Source organism: Ixodes scapularis, unplaced genomic scaffold (genome assembly GCF_016920785.2).
Source record: "Ixodes scapularis isolate PalLabHiFi unplaced genomic scaffold, ASM1692078v2 PGA_scaffold0__279_contigs__length_252992795, whole genome shotgun sequence".
NCBI lineage: Eukaryota > Metazoa > Arthropoda > Arachnida > Ixodida > Ixodidae > Ixodes > Ixodes scapularis.
This window is the reverse complement of record NW_024609835.1, coordinates 51,315,555-51,339,477: the sequence shown is the minus strand read 5'-3', so window position 1 is coordinate 51,339,477 and position 23,923 is coordinate 51,315,555. Positions and strand designations below refer to the sequence as shown.

Below are 23,923 nucleotides of genomic sequence, written 5' to 3'. Positions count from 1 at the left end.
GCCATTGTGCTTCCTGTTTGATGTCGACCTGTTGGCCTATAATGTTCCTTAGCACACATTTTCAGTGCAATCTGACATCTGTTCCATTCCTCCCAATTAATGCCCCACTCCTTCTTGCAAAAAGGTGTAATGTGACAAATTTTGGTTGTTGGAAACCATTTTGTTGTAAACTTCTTAGTTGAGTTAGCACACCATGCTACTCAGCAATTGTGAAGAGCATTTCACTTTCCATTTAGACTCTGTCAACTTGTTCCCACGTGTACAATAAGAAATTCGAAAAATCATCATAAAAAATTTGTTGCATACCTCCCCACTCTCCCCTGCCGATCAGCGGAAGAGAAAAAAATGTAGATCAGAATGTGCTAGACCGCGCTGGACTCAGTTTTGTTGGGCTGTTCTCAGCACAGCGGCAGGGCGTGGCATAGTGGATGACATCAGCAAGATCCGGTTCGAATCCTGAATCTAGGACGATGCAAAGCGTGCAAACTGCTATAACCAATATGGTAACTATCCATTCCTTCCTTGCCATGGCAGCCATGACCCTATCCCGCCGTCAATTGGCCAGTTATTTTGCTCTAACCCTTCAATCAATTGTCGATAATTGGACACGGAGCTAAAATGGCTCGCGTGTTTTTGTAACTGTAATTTGCTTACAACTCCCAAAATAAATAGCATTTCCAGGAAAAAAAAAGTTTTTCCTCCGTGTTCCTACATTTGAAGGGCTGTCTCAGTGCAAATTCCAAACCATTCCAAAAATTGTTAGAGAACCCCTAAGAAAAATATTTAAAAATGAAGTTTCATTTTTAGCATTTTTATTTTGTAGTCAGAAATGAAAGGGCAACTCCGCTTAAGAGGCAAACCAAAACAAATACAAAATATTGCTTTAGATAGGCAAAATATGGCCGCAGCCGAAATATCACATCAAAGGGACACTTCAATCCTTACCAAAACTGGTGTCTAAAATGCAATCACCAGCTTCTCAGCATGCTGCCAGCAGGTTAACTTTGCTGAAGCAACGATGGGCAATGCATAAGGCAGAAGGCAAGTACACATACCTTGGTAGCCTGTGCCTTGGGCAGGGCACAAAATGGAACAGCTGGGGCACACTGTACAGGAAGTTGAACACTTGTGGGATGAAGAACAGTATCATGGTCTTGCTGAAGTGGCCCAGGATGCCCACAACAGCAAAGGTCATGCCCGCAAAGTAGCAGAAGGTGTCCCCGACAAACACGCTCGACGGGTACCTGCACACACGCACAACACACCTTGCAACAGTGCACGCAGGATTAGATCAGAGTGTTGGTTCAACATCATGGGAAGAGTGTGACAGATATGCAGTGGTGACCTTGTGACCAGACCACTCCTTAAGCATCTAGGTGCCTGTTGACTCTCTCTTAGCTACTCCAAGATTAATTTATCTTAGAGATCCATACCCATTACCAAAAAAAAATGTTTAGCGATGAAAATGGCATTGGAATTTTTCGTAGCGGGTTTTGTAGCACGCAAAATATTGGTATAAAGCAGCCACTGACATTTTTGGAGCAGATGCCAACATCTGTTTGCTCATCACTTGAAAATCAACAAGTGATTGAGTCACTAAATAAAAAAGACAGCCTTCTTTTTAGATATAAGGCTCAGGTCAGAGTGAGTACCGCTTACAATTAATATTAAAAAAAATTCTAAAATGTAACATAGCGTGACACTTCAGTTGAGATAAACCTCTTCCCCCTCCTCTTTTTACGCTCAATAGCTCATTTAGCCCGTAAATATAATCCCCGTAAAATCCCTGCAAAAACCAGCATAGCCGCTAAAATGTCCATCAATAGGAATACGCCCTCCCAAGTTCTCTGAAGTTACAAAGCTCGAGATTGCTATATCATAAATTCAGTGATGGCAGCGCTGCACCATTTGTGCCGAATTGCGCCATGAACAAAACTCTGCTACATCTTGCGTCAAAATGTCATTTTTGCTGATTGCGCCAAACCTGCACCAAAAAAGGCTTAATTAAGCATAGCAAAACATATAATTATTTTATCATTGGTCGACTCTATTATTGAGAGAACTAGGAAGAAAGAAAAATGGTACAAATATATATTTCACCACGTTTCTACTCACATACTCACCGTATAGTTTGTTTCCTCTTACTTAGGTCAGAGCACAGTCGAAGATCCTAAGACATACAACTATGAACACGCATACTAAAATTACAGGAGGACGCTTAAGTTTTACATTTAAAGGTACACTAAAAACGTTTCTGTGATTGTCTCTTCTTGGTGATAACTCATTCTACGGGATCCTAGCATCCCAGAAATTGAAAAATTACGCTCGTGTGACGTTACTTCCTTACTCAAAATGTGATTGAAGTTTGTGCCACGCCCCTTTCTGTGCAAAAAAAAAACTAGAGCACAGAGTTCAGCGGAGGCACCGGCGGCGTGACGATGGGCGCGCGTCAGCCGATTGCAAGCGGAAGCGCCGGCAGTGGAGGTGCCAGTGGTACCTTCGCTGCCGGCGCTTCCGTTTGGGATTGGCTGACGCGCACCCGTCGTCAAGCCATTGGTGCCTCCGCTGAGCTCTGTGCTCCAGATTTTTCCGCTCAGAAAGGGGTGTGGCACGAACTTCGATCTCACTTTTAGTAGGAAAATAGACGTCGCACAAGAATAATTTTTGGATTTCTAGGATGCTTGGAGCCAGTAAGATAAATTATCACCAAGAACAGACAATCTCAGAAACGTCTTTAGTGCATCTTTAAGAGTGAAATGTGAAAGCTAAATCTGAACCCCCACTCGTTTTCAAGCCGTTCAAGACTGTCTGCGTGGCCTAGTGGGTAATGTGTCTGGCTTACAACCGAAGGGTCGGGGGTTCAATTACACTTCCGCCTCGCCTCGCCTCAAAGAAAACATGCATTTTCCTTGCCTAGGAAAATAAATTACTTGAATCAGGATTTTCCCGTCTCACCGGCGTTGGCTCTTCTACACTTGAAGACAGACGAACTGGTCGTCGGTCTTCAAGACTGACGACCAGTTCGCACTTTCTACTTTTCCACTGGTTCCTCCTCTCCCCCTTCTACCCTGTCCACTGTTGCCTGTTACCTCCTCCTTCAGGGTGAGGAGGATCTTCTGCCTTACAGAATTTTGTGCGTGGTCATCGGCTTTTTAAGCTATTGCTTTAAAAGCATGTCACAAGGCATTTCCAGTACTTGATTGTTCTAATCGATGAAAGAACATGTATAGAAAGATGGACGAATGCCATGTCACACTTTGACACTGTTTGGTTGGTCTTATTGGCTCATAGCGTCAGCTGCGCTTCGAATTAAGGTTGAAAATGATTTAGAAATCGCTCGTCAATTGCGCTGGCTGGTAATCTCTGACATTGTCTGTATTTCCAGATGAAGTCAGCGAGGTAAGGAGCGAAAAGTGATGAGAAAATATTGCAAAATACTAGTATGGCAGCTACTCTGATAAGACAAAACCAGGGCTTCGTACTCCTGATGAGATCACTTGATTATCATGTCTGCCGCATGCTCCCTGTCCGCCTCTCACTGCCTCTCACTAGTGCACACATCGAGCGAGTGTATACGAGGAGTGGCTAAAATGGTTGAGCGCCTGGTATAATGTGATGGGCTTCGAAAGTATGCTCAGAAGTGTCCCAGGTCTACCTCTTTTGGTCTTAATTTTAAATTAATCTCCAATTAAAAAAAAAAATACTATAAATAAAAATTTTTTTTTTTTTTTTTTATAAATGCGGTAGTGAAGTTAGTTTCCGCTCAAGCTAATAATAATAATAATCTCTATTTGCACAGACAGGTGTTTTCCTGGGGGCGTGCGAGGCGAAACAGAAAGGCGGAAGCCCGTACGCTGGTGCGTCTGTTGGCCCAACCCCCAGGAAACGAAAACAAAGTTCAACATAACAAACAAAAAAACACACAATACTAAAAAAAAAAAAAAAAATAATAATAATAATAATAACAATAATAAAAGGGGGAGGGGGGGAGTTACGCAATCGGTCGCATTTACGAGGCCCTAGCACGGCCCGAGTGTCCTCAGAGGGCGTCCAAACCGAAATCGCGAAGCGCGCGCGACTCCCATCGCCGCGACGGGGGGCCCTGCCAGGAGGGAGAGACCGAGAAAGGCCCAACACCTTGGGAGGGCGAGCCAGGTCCCGATCCCAATCACCCCCCGCGACAGGACCCCCCGTCACGGCAACAGTCGAGGGCAACGCGCGTCCCGCAATCCCGGCCCGAACGCAACTTCCCCACACAATCAATTCCGCGCCTGCGAAAAGGCTCGGCACAGAAGCGCGGATCCCGCCCGGTCTTCTGGGATGGGGAAGCGCACATCCAGGGGCGCCGAGAGGAAGGCCTCGATCGCAGCTGGAAGAAACGTGCGGCTATGGCGAACTGTGCGAGCCCGTAGCAGCTCGGGTTGTCCGGACCGCTTACTAATGCGGAGGACCGAGTTGAGATAAGTGTTCTCTAGTGAACCGTCCAGGAGGCGGCACAACAGTCTCACACACGCAACGACCCGTCGATGGTCTAATGTCTGCCAGCTGAGGCGCCTCAGTCGATCCTCATAGGTCTGGGGGGTGACCAGCGTCCGGTCCGTCCGCGACAGGAGAGTTCGTGTTGCGCGACGCTGGACCCCCTCCAGACGCTGAGAGAGGTGGGCTTGGTAGGGGCTCCAGATGGAAGCGCAGTATTCTAAACGCGGGAGCACCAGAGCGGTATGGAGGATCCGAAAGGCCTCCGGACCGCAGGAGCGCGACACCCTTGTGACGAACCCGAGGGTTCGACGTGCCTTTGCCACAATGTTGGAAATATGTAAGGTAAAATCCAAAGTAGGTGCAAGGGTCACCCCCAGAATTTGAAGGTGTGTGGCGACGGACACAGGAGTGCCAGAGAAAGAATAGCAAGGGGGGTCAACACTCTTCTTCTTACTGAAGCGCATAGCAGCACTTTTGGTGAGGCTAAGTCATAGATAGTTGGCAGCAGACCAGTCTGCAATTAGGCAGATGTGGTCTTGAAGGCGGGAGCTAGAAGAAGGGTGGTTCAAACGGGACAAAATGGTTGTGTCGTCGGCGTATTGGATAAGCAGGGTGTTCTCCGTCTTCGGCATGTCATTAACATACACTGAGAAAAGAGTGGGTCCCAGCACAGAGCCTTGTGGCACACCCGAGGAAATGGTGAAGTCCTCAGACGAAGACCCGTGGAACACCACCTTGTGAGAGCGACCAATAAGGAAGCGAGCTATCCAACGTAGCAGGGAGCCGTGTACACCAACCCCTGCGAGCTTCTGGAGAAGAAGGTGATGGTCCAGCGTGTCAAACGCATTGCTATAGTCTAGTTGGATGAGGTCCGTGGAAGTGTGGTCGTCCAGCGCATCGCTTATGTAGTGCGTGATGGTGGCCAGGGCAGTTTCGCAGCTTCTTCCTGGCCTAAATCCATGCTGCGACGAGGAGAGTATGTTGCTGGCGGACAGATAATCTAGAAGGGTACGATTTAGCATCCGCTCAAAAGTTCTGCACAGGATCGAAGTGACTGAGACTGGCCGATACGATGAGACGTCATTCACAGGCTTGCCTTTCCCTTTGTGGATAGGCGTCACCAAGGCCCGCTTCCAGAGGTCTGGAACAGCAGCCGTGTCCAGGAAAGACTGGAATATTGATAACAAAGATGGGGATACCCGCGGGCAGAGCAGCCTGAGGAATGCCGGTGGGAAGTTGTCAGGGCCTGGTGAGAGCGAGGGCTTAATTTGTCGAAAAGCTTCATGAAGGTGCTCGAGTGACAGAGTTATGTCGGGCATCAGGAGGCTAGGGCATGGCGTGTTCTCTTCAATGTTTTGCACGAGGCGGTCAATGTCTGGTGTGGGCTCAGCAGCGTTGAAAACACCGGCGAAGTGCTGGGCGAACGACTGTGCAATATCCCGTGGGAATGTGAGAGGGACGTTGTTGTTCACGAAGGTTGGCTTGTTGCTACTGGTCTGTAACCTGCTCATGTACGACCAGAACAGCTTTGGGTCCTCCCTGGCCTTGAGTGCGACGCTGCGGGCATAGCTGATGTGAGAAGTGTGGATGGCAGCTTTCAGCGTTCTCTGAAGGTCCTTTGCTGCCCGGAGTGTCTCTGCACACTGCAGCCGCGCTGCCTTCTTGAAAAGCGCTCTTTTCTGACTGGCCGCTTTTATAATCTCGTGCGTAATCCAGGGAGCCCTCTTCCTCCGGGTAGAACGAAGTGAATGAGGAATGGACTCGCGCTGGATGGCACTCGCAAAATCACACCATAAGTCAAAGTCTGAAAGACAGTCACTTCCCCCAGTGGTCATGCACCAAGGCGCGAGATGAGCTAGATTAGCAAGGTGAGAATGGTCGGTTTCATGAAATCTCCAAGTAGTACGAGCAAAGTGGCCCTTTCTGGGCAAGGAGGTTGCGAAAGACACCTCCACAGCCATATGGTCGCTACCACTAAGGCCGGGATAAACATCACAGGAGAGGACCTTTGTGATGTCCGTAGTGAAGACCAAGTCGAGGAAACTGCTCCGAGGCAGGTAAGTGGGGCTGTGGCAGACTTGCAGAAGCCCAGCTGAGGAAGTTGTGTCCAGGAGAAAATCGTCAATAGCATCACCAGGAAACGGTTCGTCGTGACTCCACCAGTCGATATGCGAGTTAAAATCACCAATGATCAGGACGTCACGGTACGGTTTCAGCAATGCACAGGTGAGGGAGGCGTCGAGTAGCTTATAGGCGGCGTCCCGCGTGGAGGGGGGGCAGTACACGCACCCGAGCAGGACAATACCTTGTGGCGTGTAGAGATCGATCAAAAGAGCAGTGTCTTCACTCTGGTACCAACATGCTAAAGAGCACTTTCAATTTCAAAGCACAAGTGTAGGTATTCACAATATTTGTATGTTTGTTTTTTTTTGCAATTTATAATATTGAAGTACTCAGCTGGGTAGGTTTTTAAAACTTGGAAGGGGGCATTTTTATTGATATATTTACTTTAACTCATATGCACGTTTCTGCAGTCATTTTACAGAAATTAAAATTACAGGCTAAATAAACCACCACGCGTAAAAATGGGAGGGGAGAGAGGCTTTATTCCAACTGAAGTTTTGCACTAAGATTCGTTTCTCAACTACTGTTCGAGTACCCATTTTAAGTGGAAGCTTAAAGCACATCAGCAGTAAAAGTCCCTAATTCTATCTTATTACGGTAGCCGCCACTCCAGTATTTTGCACATTTTTCTCGCGACAGGTCTGCTTTCTTTCTCTCATATTCTTTTACATACTACTCCAGGTAAACGCGTTTATTTAACACGTAGCAAAACAGCGCAACAAGCTGCACGCTGCATCGTACGTTGAGAGTCTGGAGACACTGGTAACAGCCGTTCTCCACAAATGAAACTTGAAGCGTGCGAGCGGAGCCACGGGGCCTGGGTGGTTGGACTTCATAGGAAAGTTCTTATAGTCCAGGTGATGCCTGCCGCCAGATACCTCGGCGGTTAGACTTCGTATGAGAGTTATTATAAGCATAGTCAAGATATACAGCTGAGCGTGCCACCGGATACTAGCAATAAGCATCAGTTTCCCCCTTCTGGGTTAAAACTTAAAACATAGTCTTGCAAATGTGCTGGTTGCTTGATATTGCAAACGAATCTAGTGCTTGAATTGGTATTCTGTTTGGACTGTTTCCGGTGGCTAGCTAAATTGGACACAATTCGGGACGCGTGATTCCGGTTGTCTGAAAGCTGGTAGTTTGTTGGCAATCTCAGAGTTCGGGTAGCTTATGAAGGAAGACGTTTTTTCTTCCATGTCTGGAGCTCCTCTTTTCTCTTGTCGACGGCGAATGCAGTCCATATGTCGACACTGAAGTCTTCAGTCATTGATTTTGTCTGGAATGAGTGAATTCCCATTGGCTTCACGTTTACCATTGGTAGCCAGGTCGGACGTTTGCTGAAATTCCTCACGTAGATGGGTTGTCCGATAGAATAATCTACCGTTACTCCATTTCTGGGAACTTCTCGGTCTTCGTTTGTAGGCCATAGCTTCATGAGATCAGAGGGTGTGGTTATTCATCGGCTGAACATTGCTTCAGCAGGTGTTTTCCCTGAGAAAGATGAGACCGTCATGTGCTGCCAGAACAAGAATCTGGCCATTTTCCACTGAACTGTTCCTTCTGTAAGCTTCAAGAGGGCTTTCTTAGTTTTGCACACCATTTGTTCTCCTTGATTGTTAGTTGCTGGATAATATGGCATACATGGTGTGGTGCTTGATGCTGTTTTTGTGACAAAATTTTTTCATTTCGCTTGAAACAAGGTTTGGCGCATTGTCAGAGAAAGTTATCTTGGTACGTCAAAAGTCGCGAAAACGGAGCATAGAATGTTAATGATGTGTGCAGTGGCGTAGCCAGGAATTATTTTCGAGGGGAGGGGGCTGGGATTTCCATGACCAGGGGAGGGCATTGTCCTACCTTCACAAGTACCATATTTACTTGCATAATGAACGCACTCCAACGACAGGTATCAATATTTTGACTTTTTTCCCCCCGCAGCGCAATTTTAAACAATGAATTTTGCCACTATTTCATACATAGGGGCATTAGTGTATGTTCCCCGACCTCAACGGTACTTGAGCTTCTACCATGAGCACATCATTGAAGTCGTACTGAATGTGGTGAACACTGACAAATGGGCCTCTGGAAGAGACACCTCCTAACCACGTCCTAGCGCTGACCCAATCTCACCTTGAAAACCCAGGCCTGGCCAACTCGAATAGCGACCGTTTTCCCCGGGCATGGGCCAAGCTCGAGTTTGTACCAAAAACTTTTCCTGGGCTCGCACCAAACTTGGATGATAAGGAACAAAATACAAACCTATTGACTCTAAAGGTTTGAAGAAAAATAAAATAAAGAGGAAATGCAAAAAGCAACAATGCTATCACAAAAACCCCTCAGCTCTAAAAAGGCTGTCTGAGAGGAGAGAGGTTGAAGATACCCCAAGGTCGTGGGGCAGCAGGCAGGAAAACTGAAGGCCCTTGTGGCCCCACCCTTACTTTAGGAACTGCATAAAAAATATTGTGGACTGAGTAAGGTGAGCTTGCGCAAAACAATAAAAGCTAAAGCTAAAAAAGGTGCTTGGTGCATTGTCGGCTACGAGTCCAAGGCTTCCAGAGCTTCCAGAGTGGACGAAGAAGCTGAGTAGGGAGTTGCACTAGCTGCTGACGTCGCGCACATCCTTCTGTGGGTTTCTCCATTGTGTGAATGGTGCTATGGGGCACCCACCTGAGGACGCACACGTGAAATAGTCATTGAATTGCCCTTCTTTTGTTCCTGGATCTTCAGATTAGTTTGATTCTTCATAATTTTGATGATTGTAAACTTATATTGACCCTGCGATATTGTCAGTAGTCACCCTTCCAAGTTTGTTATTTTTATGCTTCACCTTTCTTCGTATGACGGTTTGGTCTACATTTTTTTATCTTCAGTATCTTGAGTGGGTTTGAGTTTTGACCTGTCCGAATCCGCCTTAGTATAATGGTGAGATGCGACAGGTTGCTATGTTATAATCAACATGTAAATAATAATAATTTGGTAAATAAGCTATGCAGTGTAGACCGCATATAACGTATGTCGCGGGAGTCGCGAAAATCCGCACTATAAGCGGTACCGCGCTATAACCAAAACACCAATTTTTCAGTCCAAAATACATGCCATGAGACAACCTACCTTTGTAATATAACTTATTTTATGTTAGGTGAAAAATAAAGCTTAGTTTGAGGAAAGTCTTTATTTCACCAGACTAGTACACTTCTCTCTCAAGTGTGTCACAGATTTTGAAAAAAATGAGCGACTTTCGCCTGGCGCAGCCTTTTAACGGCGTTGCGGGTTGCGGACGGACGCTGCGAGCGTTCAGGATTGCTAACCCTAATCACTTTTCTCCGGTGATGAAAACGCGTCAAAATTTGCATCCTTTACACGATACGTGCCAGTAATACCTTCAACTTGAGCACAGGCATGAAATGCTCCAAATAAGAAATCCGGGCGATGTTCGAGGACAGAAATGCTTAGAAAGGTCCACTGCAGTCGAAGTAAACAAACACGACGACACGGGCGTCTCTGCCGCCTTGAGATTGCCGCCACAACATCGCCGCACGAATAGGTGGATCTTCCCTTCTAGTACATGCTGGGTTATCATAGCGACACACAACGAAAATTCACAGTCAAGGATAGCGCTTTTATGTGGAACGATGAGCTTCCACCACGTCGTCTACGTCGACGATCACAACCGACGCCATGTTTGCGGATAGAAGAAGCCGGCCAGCGACTGGCATGCAACGCGTGCAAACACTTCTCTTCAACCTGCGATTGGTCTGTCGTTGCGGTTGTTTCCGACACTGTGTTTCCGACGCAGCAGAGGGACGCACGCACGTGAACGACACGTGCGTGCGTACGTGAACGACACGTGCGTGCGTCCCTCCGGTGCTATGGCAACTGAAGCTTCTCTGTTCACTTCTCCTTGCTTCTTCAAGCAACCTCCTTGCCCCGCGAGTGCCGCTTGCGGCTAGCGCCGTTATCTAGTGTCGCACAGGGAAGCGTGCTCGCTGCGCCGCTCGGTCGGCACTGGTCGGCGCGGTCGGCGGGCTGTTCCAGAAACCGCACTATAACCGGTATTTCCCTTCGCGCGCCTGCATTTTAAGCGGTAGGTAATTACATGGAGTTCTATGGGAGGCGAACCGGTGGTTTAAAAAAGCCGCATTATACCCGGTCCTGCACTATAAGCTGTTTAAAAGCCCTGTCGGCTTTGGGTGGGGCTTGGGCCGGGTCACCACTAGTCCGGGTCGGGTCAGAAATAGAAATTCCAGCTTGTGCTCCATCCCCTCTATGGCGTGAGTGGCCGTAGAAAGACAAGAGTAGGAACACAGAAGGCCAATACTCACCAGTTGTACCTCAGCAGTGCAAGAGTAGTACTGAGAAATGGTGGCATCAGGTACAGGGAGAAGAGGTGGTTCTTCCAGCAGTCTCCTGTGATTGACAAAAGTGCCCATGCCAATTTACAACCCAGATAAGTACACTTACAATCTAGGTCCCAACAGTAGCTTAAACTTTCCAATATTCGATTGTGGAAATGAAGGTTTCGGATAAAAATGCCAAATTCCAACAAGGTTCAAGAAATTCCAACAGCCAATGGATATGGCTACAAAGCAGTGTGGGCTGGCTAACTCTGCCCGTAACTATAGGTTGCTCCCACTGGTAGCGCAGCACCTTTTATTGTAATGACTGCCGCCGCCCAAGGACCTCAAATGCAAAATACAAACTTTACAAAAAATTAATTTTTGTAACTACAGGCACTGTAAAAATTATGAAACTTTGTGCATGTAATAAACAATGAATTAATATTATATATCAAGAATAATCTAACTGCACCTTGACGCTGATTGTGAGAAAGCTTGTACTGCAAGCTCACAAGTCAGGAGTTTGTTTCCCACTTCTGCCAGTTTCAATATACAGGGTGTATATATTTAGCTGCCGACTTTTTTCCACTCAATCCTGTAAACCCACGAAAGGTGGCATTACAGCCAAACGTTTCTACAGTATCCGGGTAAAAGTACAAAATTTGGTGACAAATATCGCGGAACACAAACTGGTTATGCAAATTCTACAAAATGAAACAGTCTTGGCATACGAGCGCCTCAAAGTTTGTAAAAATATGTATCCTAATCACAGTAATTAAAAAGTTAATTAACAGATTTTAGTTAATTAATCTGATAATTGTGATGGTTATATTCCCACCTAATGTCCGCCAAGCCATTTAAACATGCAGCTGGAACCGCATCCATATAACTTTTCCTTCCTTTATTAAAACCATTTGGTGCAGCTAAAAAAAACACCCTGTAGATTAAATTTTACAATGGTATGACTTCCACATGTCCTTTACTGCTCAGTGCATGTTAAAGGGAAGCTACGGAGCTTCTTGAAAAAAATGAGTTAGAAGTGAATTCTAGTGTATTTTTACCTCGTGAACCCGAATACCGAAACCATTTGCCGCTCAAGTATTGTTAAACGCCAGAAAAACGCGAGAGAGAGTCGCTGTCCGTGACGTCATCGACGGATCTTTTGGCTTGCCAAGGCTAGGGGGGCGGGGCTTCAGCCCTATTTTCAAATTGCTCTTATGGCTCTCCGGCGTGTCGCATTGAAATATAATTGTGATATCTGTTATTCTAAAGGCCAAATGACACAATTCAAGCGTTTTTTTCTCAAATGTAGAAGCGCCCCATCTTCCCTTTAAAGACCCCAGGTTAGCTGTCATGCTGCTCAAATGCCCTTCTACAGTGGTGACATAACATACTTTACTTGAAAGCAGACAGGGATCCTGCTCTACGGAAACATAAATATCTACCACTAATTTACACCTAATTCTTGAAGGAATTCAAGCACCCTGAGACGTGTGCAAGGACAGGTTGCCAGTTCTTAGTTATTTGAGGCCCTGTTTCAGGTCAACAAGAGCTCTAATTCTTGGGGCAGGTAGACTTTCAGAGAGCTCTAGACTGAACATAGCACAACACCATCATCGCAAAATCAGTGCCTTCATAAAGACTTTATAGCCTTCGGAATGCCTGGCAAGGTGGTTAAAATAATTAGCTTCCTTCACCGTAAAATGGAGGTAAACAGAAAGTTAGGGCACAAACGAGGTGGTGATGGTTGAACATAATAGACTAAAACACCGAGGCTGTGGTAGATAGGAATAGAGATGACACACGAAACAGATGTGTCGTGTCGTCCCACATTTTTTCTAGTGTCATGCTTTTAGACTATTTTTATTATTTATTTATTTATTTGGGAATGCTACTGGCTCCAGTTAAGGAGCCTTAGTAGGAGTGGGTACATCATACAACAAAAGGTAGTCATAAATAAAAACAAAAAAAGAAAAGACTCGGGTAAGCAAACTTTACATAACAGTAATGAAATTTTCAACAGGTGTTAAGATGACAATATCGTTTGGTAGCGCATTCCAAACTTGAATTGCCTAAGGAAAGAAAGAATATCTAAAACAGTCATTCTTAAACTTGTATTGTTTTAATGCTCTAGTCTGGTTTAGGCATTGGGACACTGTCAATACATCAAACCCATTTATAACGAACAGCAGGAAATGCTATGATCAGTTTGAAATAGCAAGTAGTTTGATACAGCAAAAAAACATTTACAACCAACTTCCAAGATCAGTTCGTTGTAAGGCAATACCTCGTCTTTCTTCCTCATCTCTTCACTTCTGCATTGTAACAATGCGCTGATATGTTTTTTTGTTTTTTTTTTGCATGCGTACAGTTTGTTTATTTAGCTTATCTCCCCTTCTGAATCGCTTCTGTTCGTTCAATTTTGTTCGCAACTTGAGCTTCTCAAATTTTCTTTCTTTCCTACTTCTTTTTTGGGGGAAGAGACAGGTTAGAAGACGATTCTTTGCACGTTTTTGGAAGCCTTTTTTGGGAGAAAAAGTTCGATATAGCCAATATGTTGTCCGTTATAAAACATACTTATTACATGCATTTTTATTTAAATGTTCCGAGAGTTTGATATCGACAATACTTCGCTGTACGTGGGTTCGTTCTAAACAAATTTCACTGTAATGGTTCTAAGTAGCTAAAGCTTTAGATTTGAATAGTGTCATTAAAGTATTATACAGTATTTTGAATCTATTAATTTTTGCTGACGGCTGAAGCTGCGCCCTGAGAAGCAGTTCTGTAGATAAGGTTCCTGTACGAACGTTATTAAAAATAAACCGAGCCGCTAGTATCTGAATACTTTCAAGCCCGAGAACACCAGTTTACGTGTAAGGGTGCCACACTGAGCTGGCGTATTCTAACACAGCTCTAACAAAACTTTTATAGGCAATAAGTTTAGTATCTGAATCAGCCAATTTTAATTTTCTTATCAACACAAACAAAGTGGCCCTCGCTTTATTAACAGTCGCTTCCAAGTGCTGGTTCCGGTTGAGACACTGTATTGTATTAACTTGTATTAACAACAAGTCCTATATATTTGTATTCCTCGACTCGTCTGAGAGGTTGCATTTCCAGTAATTAAATTGCAACGGCTCTTTTTTACACGGGACTGTCATGACGGCTGTCTTATAATAATTTAGCTTCATTTGCCACGTTTTAGACCAATTCAATATTGTCCCCAAAGCTTCCTGCAGTTTAAGGTTGTCATTGTGGTTCCTTATTTTGTAATATATAATACAATCATATGCAAACATTCTAAGTGGGACATTTATGTTAAATGATATGTCTCTAATGAAAATCAAAAACAAAAGTGGCCCAAGCACGGACCCTGGGGCACTCCAGGAGTAATGGGTAGTTTAGCAGAGTCAATTTTATTATAGTGAACGTATTGGCCTCTGTCTGTTAAATAAGCAGTTATCCAATTTAAAATTTGTGTTAAAATATTCTGGCGGGCTAGTTGGTTATACATACTAAATTACAAATAGCGCTAGGACGAGGACAGACAAAGAAGTGGACAGGACAGGCGCTAACTCACAACTGACGGTTTTATATACAACGTTAAAGAAGAAGGTGAAGGAAGTGTGACTTTTTGAGGATGTTGCCAGCAATTTTGAATGGGATACCCTGTCAAATGCCTTAGAAAAGTCTAAGTAAATTACGTCAGTCTGTCCCCTTTCATTACCGTATTTACTCGCATAATGAACACACTTTTTTCCCCAAAAAATTGACACATATTTGGAGGGGCGTTCATTTCACAGGGTAGAATTTTTGCATTTACACACTTCGTACAAATGTCATATTAGGGGCCAATATGACACTGCAAGGTACTGTGGCACGTCTCCACTGATGGAGGCACACCCACGGCTGGTTGGGGGCGCACCACAGTAACCATGCTTTATAAATTGCGAACCTTTTTAGGGCGCTTTCGGCGTGCCTTTTGCCGAAGGAAAAGCGCCCTACAAAGCTCACTCAGCACGGAGAGCGACGCGATAGTTCTTAGGCTTTACCTCTTTCACTATTTCACAGTTTGAAAGCGGACCACAAACGACGGCGTGTTTGTTGACATCAATGCATCCGAGAGGCGAAGAATGTCCGGGGCTGGCAAATTCCTCAACCCAAGCATCGTCATGTGTGCGAGCTGCTCGGTTTCATGGTTGATCACTTCCGCAACTATGCCACTACGCACTTGCAGCCATTACGACAGTGGCTTGGCTTGGCTTGACTTGGCCTGACAGCTTGGCAGCAAAAGAAAATTGGCTTGGTGGCTATCTAAATAGGACGCAATTCGAGACTGGTGGAGCCGAAAATTGGAGATGCTTTGATTACGCAAGGGAAAAAAGAAAGTTCAAATATTGGTACTCGTTGCGGGGGGGGGGGGGGGGGGGGCGGTGCGTACAATATGCGAGTACATTAATTATGCGAGTAACTATGGTAATTGTTTCAGCCAAGTCATGAGTAAATTCAATGAGCTGGGTTGTGGTGGACAGTGACTTTCTAAAACCATGCTGATTTTTATAAACGAGATTATGTTTGTGTAGGTGACATAAAAATTTTCATAGGCTATGCAGCAAAAAAAAACAAAAAACATTCAACCAGAATCACCCCCCCCCCCCTCCCCTGCCTACAAAACTTGATTCTTTAATAACTTGTTAGATTAGACAAAAATAAACAAAACTGAATGGAAGGCAAATTTGTTCAAAAAAAAATGCAAGAGGAAGCTCACCAAACAACTCAACCAGGTTGAAGACAATGATGGATGCCGCAATAACAGCAGACTGGCCAGCCTCAAGTCCGTTGATCCCGGCAAGAATGTTGATTGCATTTGTGCAAAAAACTGCAAGCATACCCATGTAAAGGTAGTAGAGGGGACCTGGAAGAGACAGAATTGAACTGAAATTTATTCCATGGTAAGCAGTTGCCATCCAACTTTTTACATCTTAAAAGAGTCATAAAAAAAATGTATATGTGTGATCTTATTCTTTTCTTATATTAATTAAACCACACGGATGTTGATTCCCAAGTATTATGGCAAAATATTTTGTCCGCATTTTATGAACCGCGATTAAATTCTTGTTTTTAGACTGTCTAAAACGACCATGCTACACTCTTGGGTAGCATCAGCAACAAATCATCATGCTAAATTTGTAAAAAAGTTGAACAGATGTTCAACCTTATTTAATCTTTAAATTATTAGTTGAAAATGATAAAAATGATAGTCATTTATTTATGTTTTTGCATTAGTTGTGCGGTAGTACATCATGCCATTGCGATACAGCTTTGGATTCAAACATGTATATATGTCATTCTGTCATTTGGTGACCATGCTAACCATGCTGTTCGTTGCTCCACAGCTCACATTTATTGTGGAATGTGGTTGTGGAACTTGACAATGCGTCAGAGTTACAATAAAAGATAAAGTGAAGCAATAAGATGACCAAGAGAGGATTGAAACCCAAAACTCTGCAAAGCCAGCAGTGAGAAAAATTACAATTATCTAGCAAACTATCAGACGTCCGATGTCACCTAGAAATTTGAATGTGCGACGTCATCATGGCCCCGCAGTTGGAGCGACATCCGACGCTCTGACTTCGCTCATGGAGTCCGATCCACGTCGCCATCTTGCATAGACAACAAAAATTTCCTAAGAACTTGAGGGAGAAGGCCCCCAGAAACCAAAATCATCTTTTTAACGCTAGCAGATGAATTTGGATGTTTAAAAAAATCTATGTGAGTTATATAATAAAAGACCAGAGCATATAAGAATTTTCTAAAAACACTTCTATGTCACTGATGCCACTTCTAATTGTGGCATTGGGGATTGAGGAACTCTTGGAAACAAGGTCTTTTCTTTCACCCTTGAAAAACCGGTATGCGCTCAGGCAGCTTGCCGTCTGTGCGGGCAGCGAGAGTTGGCTCTTAGACTCCATATAGGCGCAACGTGCAACATTGTGTAATGACTATAGCTGTGTTCCAAAATTTACACAGTTACAATTTACACAAAACCCTTACACAGGGTAAGGGTTTTGTACCTTGGCGTTTGAAAACCTACATGCATCCAGCGTTTTTTTACTTGTGTTCTTACGTGACATGACCCACTGGGGTAAATTGGATCCATTTGGGTAAGATCTGGAACACAACCCACGAGTGGCACCACAGGGTTTCTGATCCAAGGCGGTTTGGGGTCTATACGTCACTTGCTAGCTCGACTACTGTGCGTTTTAGCAATCCCTATTCTTGGAACAAACCCAGGAATAGCAAAATATTAAAGATAACAAAGTAATACACACTGATTGCTGCTGCTGCTATACTCTTAGTTTAATTTTAGTCAAACTCAGAAGTGGGGCAGCAGATATAACAAAAAGATTGTGAAAGCTGAAAGTTTTCTGGTGAAAACAACCAGAAACTGGTGTGCCAGAACATTACTACAAAAGAAAACTTTCATGTTTCAACGCTGGGCAGCTTTCTTTGGGAGAGTTCAAGCCGGTCTACACTCGGCGGATTCGACTTCACCTCATCACACGCCATGAGCTCGTCCTGCTTGTTGCGTGTGTGACCTTGGCAATGTCGTGGTACAACGATGAAACATGAGGAAATGTGGAAACTTCCAGTTGCTGTGGGAGACGTTGCAACTCCCTGTGCCATCTGGGAAAAGCTGATAAGTAGTAATTCTTTAGCTCCCCAAAGGGCAGCACTGTTGCCATAGTAAGGGCACACGGACAGATAAAAGGGTTCCACTGTCTTTGTGCAAGTCCGAGTGTTCCAAGTCCACAGGTATATGTGTGGAATGAACCACTGTGCGAGAGTTGCTTCCCATTTAGAGAGAACGAGCTAAATTATTCTCCCTAAATACACACCCGTGAACTTGCCCAATCCACTAACAATGCATGCAGATAACCACCAAACACTTGTGAGAAAGAAGCCACTGGTAAGACTCCTCCTTGCCCTTCGTGCGACTAATAAAGACATTTTGTAGTACTCTACCACTTCCTCACAAGCTAAGGCCTAGGGTAGTTTGAAAACATGCTTTCCCACAAGTGTTTCGTGGTTGTCTTGGTGCATCGTTCTTGCGTCAGGCAAGTTGGTGGGTGTGTGTACCAGAAGAATGATGGGGCTCCAAATTGTACTTGAATTTTCTTGCACTTAAACTTGCTGAAGGTTTCAACCCTCAAAATTCACTTTGTATTTAATAAAATTTATGGGTGTGGTCAAGGGTGTCGGAAGCGTTTGTAAGATAAAGAGGCAACGGGAGGGGAGAGGGGGATTTCCCTCCCCTTTCCCCTCTGCTTAATAGAAATATCTGAAATGCTTGATCCCATCTCCCATTTCGACACCACTGAGTGTGCACATGGTGCACAACAGATAACACTATTCATGAGCCTCAGCCTAGTCGGAAGTACAAGACACGAGATGACGGTGGGACCCAGCCCTTTCTCTGCACTTCCAGCGTGTCTGGGACTCACCGAGCCAGAGATCGTTCCCCAGCAGGAAGCGAGCAGGCTTGGGCACTATGATGGTGGTGTTGTTAAAGGTAACGTAGTAGACCACGAGCAGTGGCAAGGAGGCCAGTGTGGGCAGCAGCAGCTTGTCGCGCCACTTGAGGTCCAACACGTCGTCGGCAAAGCCCAGCAGCAGCATGCAGCAGATGGACAGCAGGGCTGCCAGCAGCTCCACGAACTGCACGTCGCAGTTACCCCAGCACCGATTGGCCCAAGAACACATATTGACGTGCGGAACAAGGCTTCTCCAGACAGACAAGCAGGCATTGCTGCGAGCTTAAAACAAGGATATTCAAATTCCTTCGTATAGGGGGGTATTCTCTAAACACCATATTTGAGAGCGATGTTCTGAGTGCATGCTCAGAACGAGCTCATATTAATAAGCTGCTAAGACCGGCGATCTTGATGGTAGGGAATGCGTGTTGCAAAAAAGCTGTGAAAGCTCGCGGTCAGCACGTGCTCAGCAGTCGTGCACACAGCAATGGCCGACAGTGAATATTCCCTATACTGTGAATAAACGTATGTATATGCACGGCCTTACATCTTGAAATATTTTTGAAGTATGTTTCCAAAACGTTTGAGTGATCTGGTATTTGTGGAGTCGATATTTGAAATTGTTTCCGATGCCAGAGCATTAGGTCACCTTAAGATAAAAGTTTAAAGTATTATACTACACAATTTGTTGGACACCACGGGTGGCAAATCATCCGTGTAGCAGCTAGTCAAAAAAATGCTGCAGCAAATGTCCACAGTCATCTAACAGCCGACAACAGCGCCAAGGAAAGTTCCAAGTAAACGCGCTAGAGCACATATCAGTTACTCAAGACCGCCTTCAAGAAATCCGAGAGGCAACCGGAACTGACGCACAACTGCAACCGCTGCGTCAGTATGCGCGGACTGCATGGCCGGAAGAGAAACACCAAGTGCCGCAACTTGGAAGGCCTTTTTGGTCATACCGGGAGGAAATCCATGAAGATGGACTTGTACTCCGATCCAACAAGCTAGTCATACCTACAGCTATTAGGAAAAAGATCATCAACCTGCTGCACGCAGCACACGCAGGCAAGGAGAAGATGAAAAGAAGAGCTCGAGATATCCTGTTTTGGCCAGGAATCAACGCTGACATAGAGGGCCAAGTTGAGTCTGAGCTGCGCCCGCTGCTTCGAAGAGGAACAAGGGATAGAAGGCCACCACAACGATATGGACATGACCACAATATTTAGACTTACACAAACCTCTAAACTCGTTTTTTTTTTTTTTTTTTGAGAAAGATGTAGCAGCTAGCCAACGATGGCACCACTGGAAGAATAGAAAGACACGACGGACACGGGGGCACGAGGGAATAAAAAGCAGGCATTCCGAATCGCCATTCTGGCTGATGCGTGCTGCTTCGTACAATCCGAATGGAGAGTTTGAAAAAATTTGGGAAGAGAGATGTCCCCTACTATTAATTTAGATATCCCAGTATACTCGGAGGCACTGGGAGCTTGCAAACCACCCTACTGCCAGCTTTGTTCAGTACAATAAATGGAGCTAACATATAATAGGAACTAAAGAGACAGGAAAAGCACAGGGATTATCAGAACAAAACAGCCAATTTTTAAATCCGATTTTTGAAAAATATAGTTTGAAAACAAAGGACCCTATTTATAAGATGTGGTGTGGCATGCAAAAGGAGAAAGTGCTGGGGAACAACAAAATCAAGAGTTAGTCACTGCACAGATCATCTGAGCTCTATACCATTAACTGGGATTTATGTTGAGGAGTAAATGTCTGATATATAAAGCAACATGCAGACCTGAAGGCAGCTTAGAAAAAATCTCCACAAACCCTGTTAAAGTGGTACTAGCATGTATTTAGAAATAAGTGCAAAGAGTGGCTGATTGCAAAAAATTGTAGAGTACTGAAGATGGTAATTATGTATGAAACTTTACATTCCTGTCACAAGTTCTTTTAAAGAAGGCAGAAGACCCCTGCATGTGTGACTGATTAAATATTGTCATAGCATCCATGCTTGTGACTCTCAAGTAGGTTTCCACTTTACTTTGCACTTGAGTTTAGGGTGGGGCAATTCTTTCTTAGGCCTGCTTTGAGAGCAAGTTAGGCAGGTGGTCCAGTGCACACAAAGGGTAGGGTTGTATTTAAATAAGTAACTAATCAAAGTAAAAATTACTGTTCAATAGCTCTGTGACCAATTGGCAAAAAACCACAGTGGCAGTTGACAAATTAGGTCAATTTAATTTGGGTAACTCGTCCCAGCCATCAGGCGAGACATACTATGATTCCACAAGCCTTAGATTCTAAGTTTCACTTGTTTCGAGGATATCTTTCAAGACAATTTACGTTAATCGTGCAAACACTCACGTCACTGTGAGGGAAATTGGAAGCATCTGTTAGGTAATTGAAGAATGGAACTGGGATGAAGAGGAACGTTGTTATCAGGAACACTGTTGCCGAAATCACTCCAATAGATTCGGGTCTGAAAAAAAAAAAAGCAATTGAACTAGAGTTATTATCTTTTTTTGTGTGCGTATGTCACTAAAAAGAAAAAGAATTCTTTAGCAGCTGCAAGAGACATTGGAGCTTAATTTCAATGTGTTCTAGGCGTTCTCGGTTTCGCTTGCATGTGACGGCATTAACGGCCATGCTAGTATTTTATGTGCCGCGAGCGTTCCGTTCGCCTTCAGTTTACACCGCAGAAGTTGTAGTTCAAAGAAAACAGTACGTAGAAATAACCGTCAGTATCGTAGATAGGCGCCGAAAAAAAACACAAGGACAAGAAGAGACGTAAACACTGATGATTTACTCATATCAAAAACACAGTGCGTACGTCTCTTCTTGTCCTTGTGTTTTTTCGGCGCCTATCTACGATCATGAACTAACTGGTCCCAACTGCCATACTACAGGGGGGGGTGCAACGATTTTAAAATTAAAAGAATTTGCATCTTGTCATTTTTACGTTGTTTATTGTGTCCCGGAGGATAAATAAAACATTTCATTCATTAAAAAGTGTCACAATTAAGCTGCATAATCGCAAAGCAAAAGTCGAGCTTTTTCCCCCCACCTGCAGCCGCAAGTGGCAGCAGAAAGAACTACGGCGAGAAGATTACGTGACCTCGCTCGGCTCTAAGCTGGAGCGTAACGCCTGCTAATGTCAGCAGGGAGAGGGAGAGGAAGCGTCCTCCAAGAAAGCAAGCGGGAAGCTACACAGCACCCCGAATTACGCCAATAGGAGGGGGACCAGGGGCCCTAGTCTGGACATTTGGCGAGAAAGTCGGCGAGAAATCTGGCGGTCGTGATTGGCCAACGCCGCACTTGACCTTGGCACCGGCCAATCATAGCCGCCAGATTTCTCGCCGACTTTTCCGCCAAGTGTCCAGATTAGGGCCCCAGGTGTGACCCTGAAGACTGGGAGTGAGTTGAGGGGTGCCAGAAAAGCCAATATTTCTTCTTCTTCTTTTTTTGTACACAACAGCTAAGACACGCAGACGAAATCGGTTTTCTGTTCTTTACCTCACAAGTGTCAGAAATCAACTTCCACAAATTTTTCACCGAAGTCCGGAAATCGTTGCACGTGTTAAGCTTCAAGGTTGTAATGGCACTGAACTAGGCAAATTGCTCTTCAGTAGTAAAACACCCCAATTTCAAGAGACAGACTACAATGCGATGTGGGTGAAACGTCGCTACAACGAAGCTGCTTTGCTGGTTTCTGTAGATGCAACGATCTTTCAGAAATAACACAATAACAAATTTGCTTTGCTAGTTCTGAAGCCTCATAACTTACTTGTAGCTCTCATGGCTAAATAAAAATATATTGTGAATGATGCTACAGAAGGCAGATCAAAGTTTAGAAACTTACACTTTGGTTTTGGATGATTTACTCATATCAACACCGCATAATCCAGCACCGACAAACATGTCTTTGAAACGCGGTATGAGCCGCAGCGTGACTAGGTAGGCAAGAAATGACATGATGCCGTTAAGGCTTAGGATGATTATTGTAGACATGACGAATACTCTGTTAAACTAGTTCAGGCTTCAAACAAAAATATCGCCTTCGCCGGCGAACACCCACGAATGCACATCTTGCAGCCAACACGGCCAGCACAGTAAAGTAACGAGCTACGGGCTATGGCCACTATGGCTATGTATGGCTCTTTGAGGATCAGTAGGGGTCTGCTATCTAGATTTAAAATGAATGTCATCGGTACTGAAACCTTTACACCCACTCTAGCAATATAAATTAAATGCATGTTTTCATATGAGCTGACTACCTAAATTTTAGCTTTGATTTAGGCTTTTAAACTATTTTATGTATATTTTTAGTAGATAGTTATATTTCTCTGCTTATGTTATGTTCGTAACATTGGTTGCGCCTGCGCAGAACGATTCTTCTAGTACAAGAAGGTCCGCCATAGCGTGCTAACGTGTGAAGCTTAACTCAAACGAAGTTAAACGTCTGAAAAACCGAGTCACTGACATGGTATGCGCCTGATATTTGGAAGGACAAGGTAAGCTCTTAATTTTGGGCTAACATTTGCGTCCTTTACTGCGGCGTATTCACCGGATTCGGGCATTTGCCGGCGTCGCTTGAAATCGTTATTGTCTCGAATGGCCGCCATTGCGAACTTTTAGGAAGGAGATCGTAGATGATGTCAAGAATCGGAAACAGCGCCTTGTGTTGCCTTCGTTGAGAAATGGCGTTGCTAGGATGGGCGTGTGTTGATTTGCGTGAAATCGGGCTTTTTTTAGGCAAAAGTGTTGCCCGACCTATGTCGAGGCGAATTGCCGCCTCCCTTGCTAGCCGGCATTTCATCAGGAATTTTCAAATCAAGTTTTGCGGCAGAGTGCCACTTCGCTGGCCATTGGTTAGAGAAATAGGCGGAGCCGACTCAACTTATTCTTGAGAAAAGGATATTTCGTTTTGTTTTTGTGCTGATTTGAACGCTTTTGATTTTTGCGCATAGCCTCTGCTTCGTAGTAATACCTAACCCTAACGCCGTTTGCGTCCATGTCGCACAGACCGGTTCTTACTGGCGAAAAGTGCGCGACTGTAGTGCGCGGTGCTGTCGAACTTTACATTTATTTTTTGGCATTCCTTAGTTGCCGCTGGGTTTCTAGTTCGAAGTCGTAACATCCAAACTCTAGTCAATCTTTTTTTTTTTTTCCCTCTCCTTTTTTTTTACTACCTGTCAAAAACAGCGACCTGAAACGTCATCTGGGTCACAAACCTTCCCGATTTTGAAGTGACCGAGTGTTATATTGTTCCTTTAAAATTCCGACTTGCAAAAGTTCGAAAGTGGATATTCTGCCAGCAGCCGGCACAATAACCCGGGAAAAGAAAGGCCGGCAGTTGTCCGCTATTGGGTCTCGTGCAATACGAATTGTGAAAACGACTATTTGAAGCTGTAGAGTAGCTCAGTGTTAGGGTGTATGTCCCATACG

The 23,923-nt window shown here is 44.6% G+C and overlaps 2 protein-coding genes across 2 annotated transcripts in view; one reads left to right on the top strand and one right to left on the bottom strand.

Moving 5' to 3' along the window:
• LOC115318922 (UDP-N-acetylglucosamine--dolichyl-phosphate N-acetylglucosaminephosphotransferase) overlaps nt 1-22,638 on the bottom strand; it is a 39,501-nt gene extending 16,863 nt beyond the window's left edge. The window contains exons 1-6 of the mRNA XM_029978691.4: nt 22,338-22,638; nt 20,843-20,957; nt 18,443-18,656; nt 15,706-15,852; nt 10,923-11,007; nt 1,056-1,244 (exon numbers count right to left, since the gene is read on the bottom strand). Coding sequence (XP_029834551.3) covers nt 1,056-1,244; nt 10,923-11,007; nt 15,706-15,852; nt 18,443-18,656; nt 20,843-20,957; nt 22,338-22,486 — 899 coding nt within the window. The 5' untranslated portion in view covers nt 22,487-22,638. The remainder of the gene's footprint in view (nt 1-1,055; nt 1,245-10,922; nt 11,008-15,705; nt 15,853-18,442; nt 18,657-20,842; nt 20,958-22,337) is intronic.
• Nucleotides 22,639-22,823: 185 nt separating this feature from the next.
• LOC8024811 (splicing factor, proline- and glutamine-rich) overlaps nt 22,824-23,923 on the top strand; it is a 29,140-nt gene continuing 28,040 nt past the window's right edge. The window contains exon 1 of the mRNA XM_029978686.4: nt 22,824-22,989. The gene's annotated coding sequence lies outside the window, so the exon portion shown is untranslated. The remainder of the gene's footprint in view (nt 22,990-23,923) is intronic.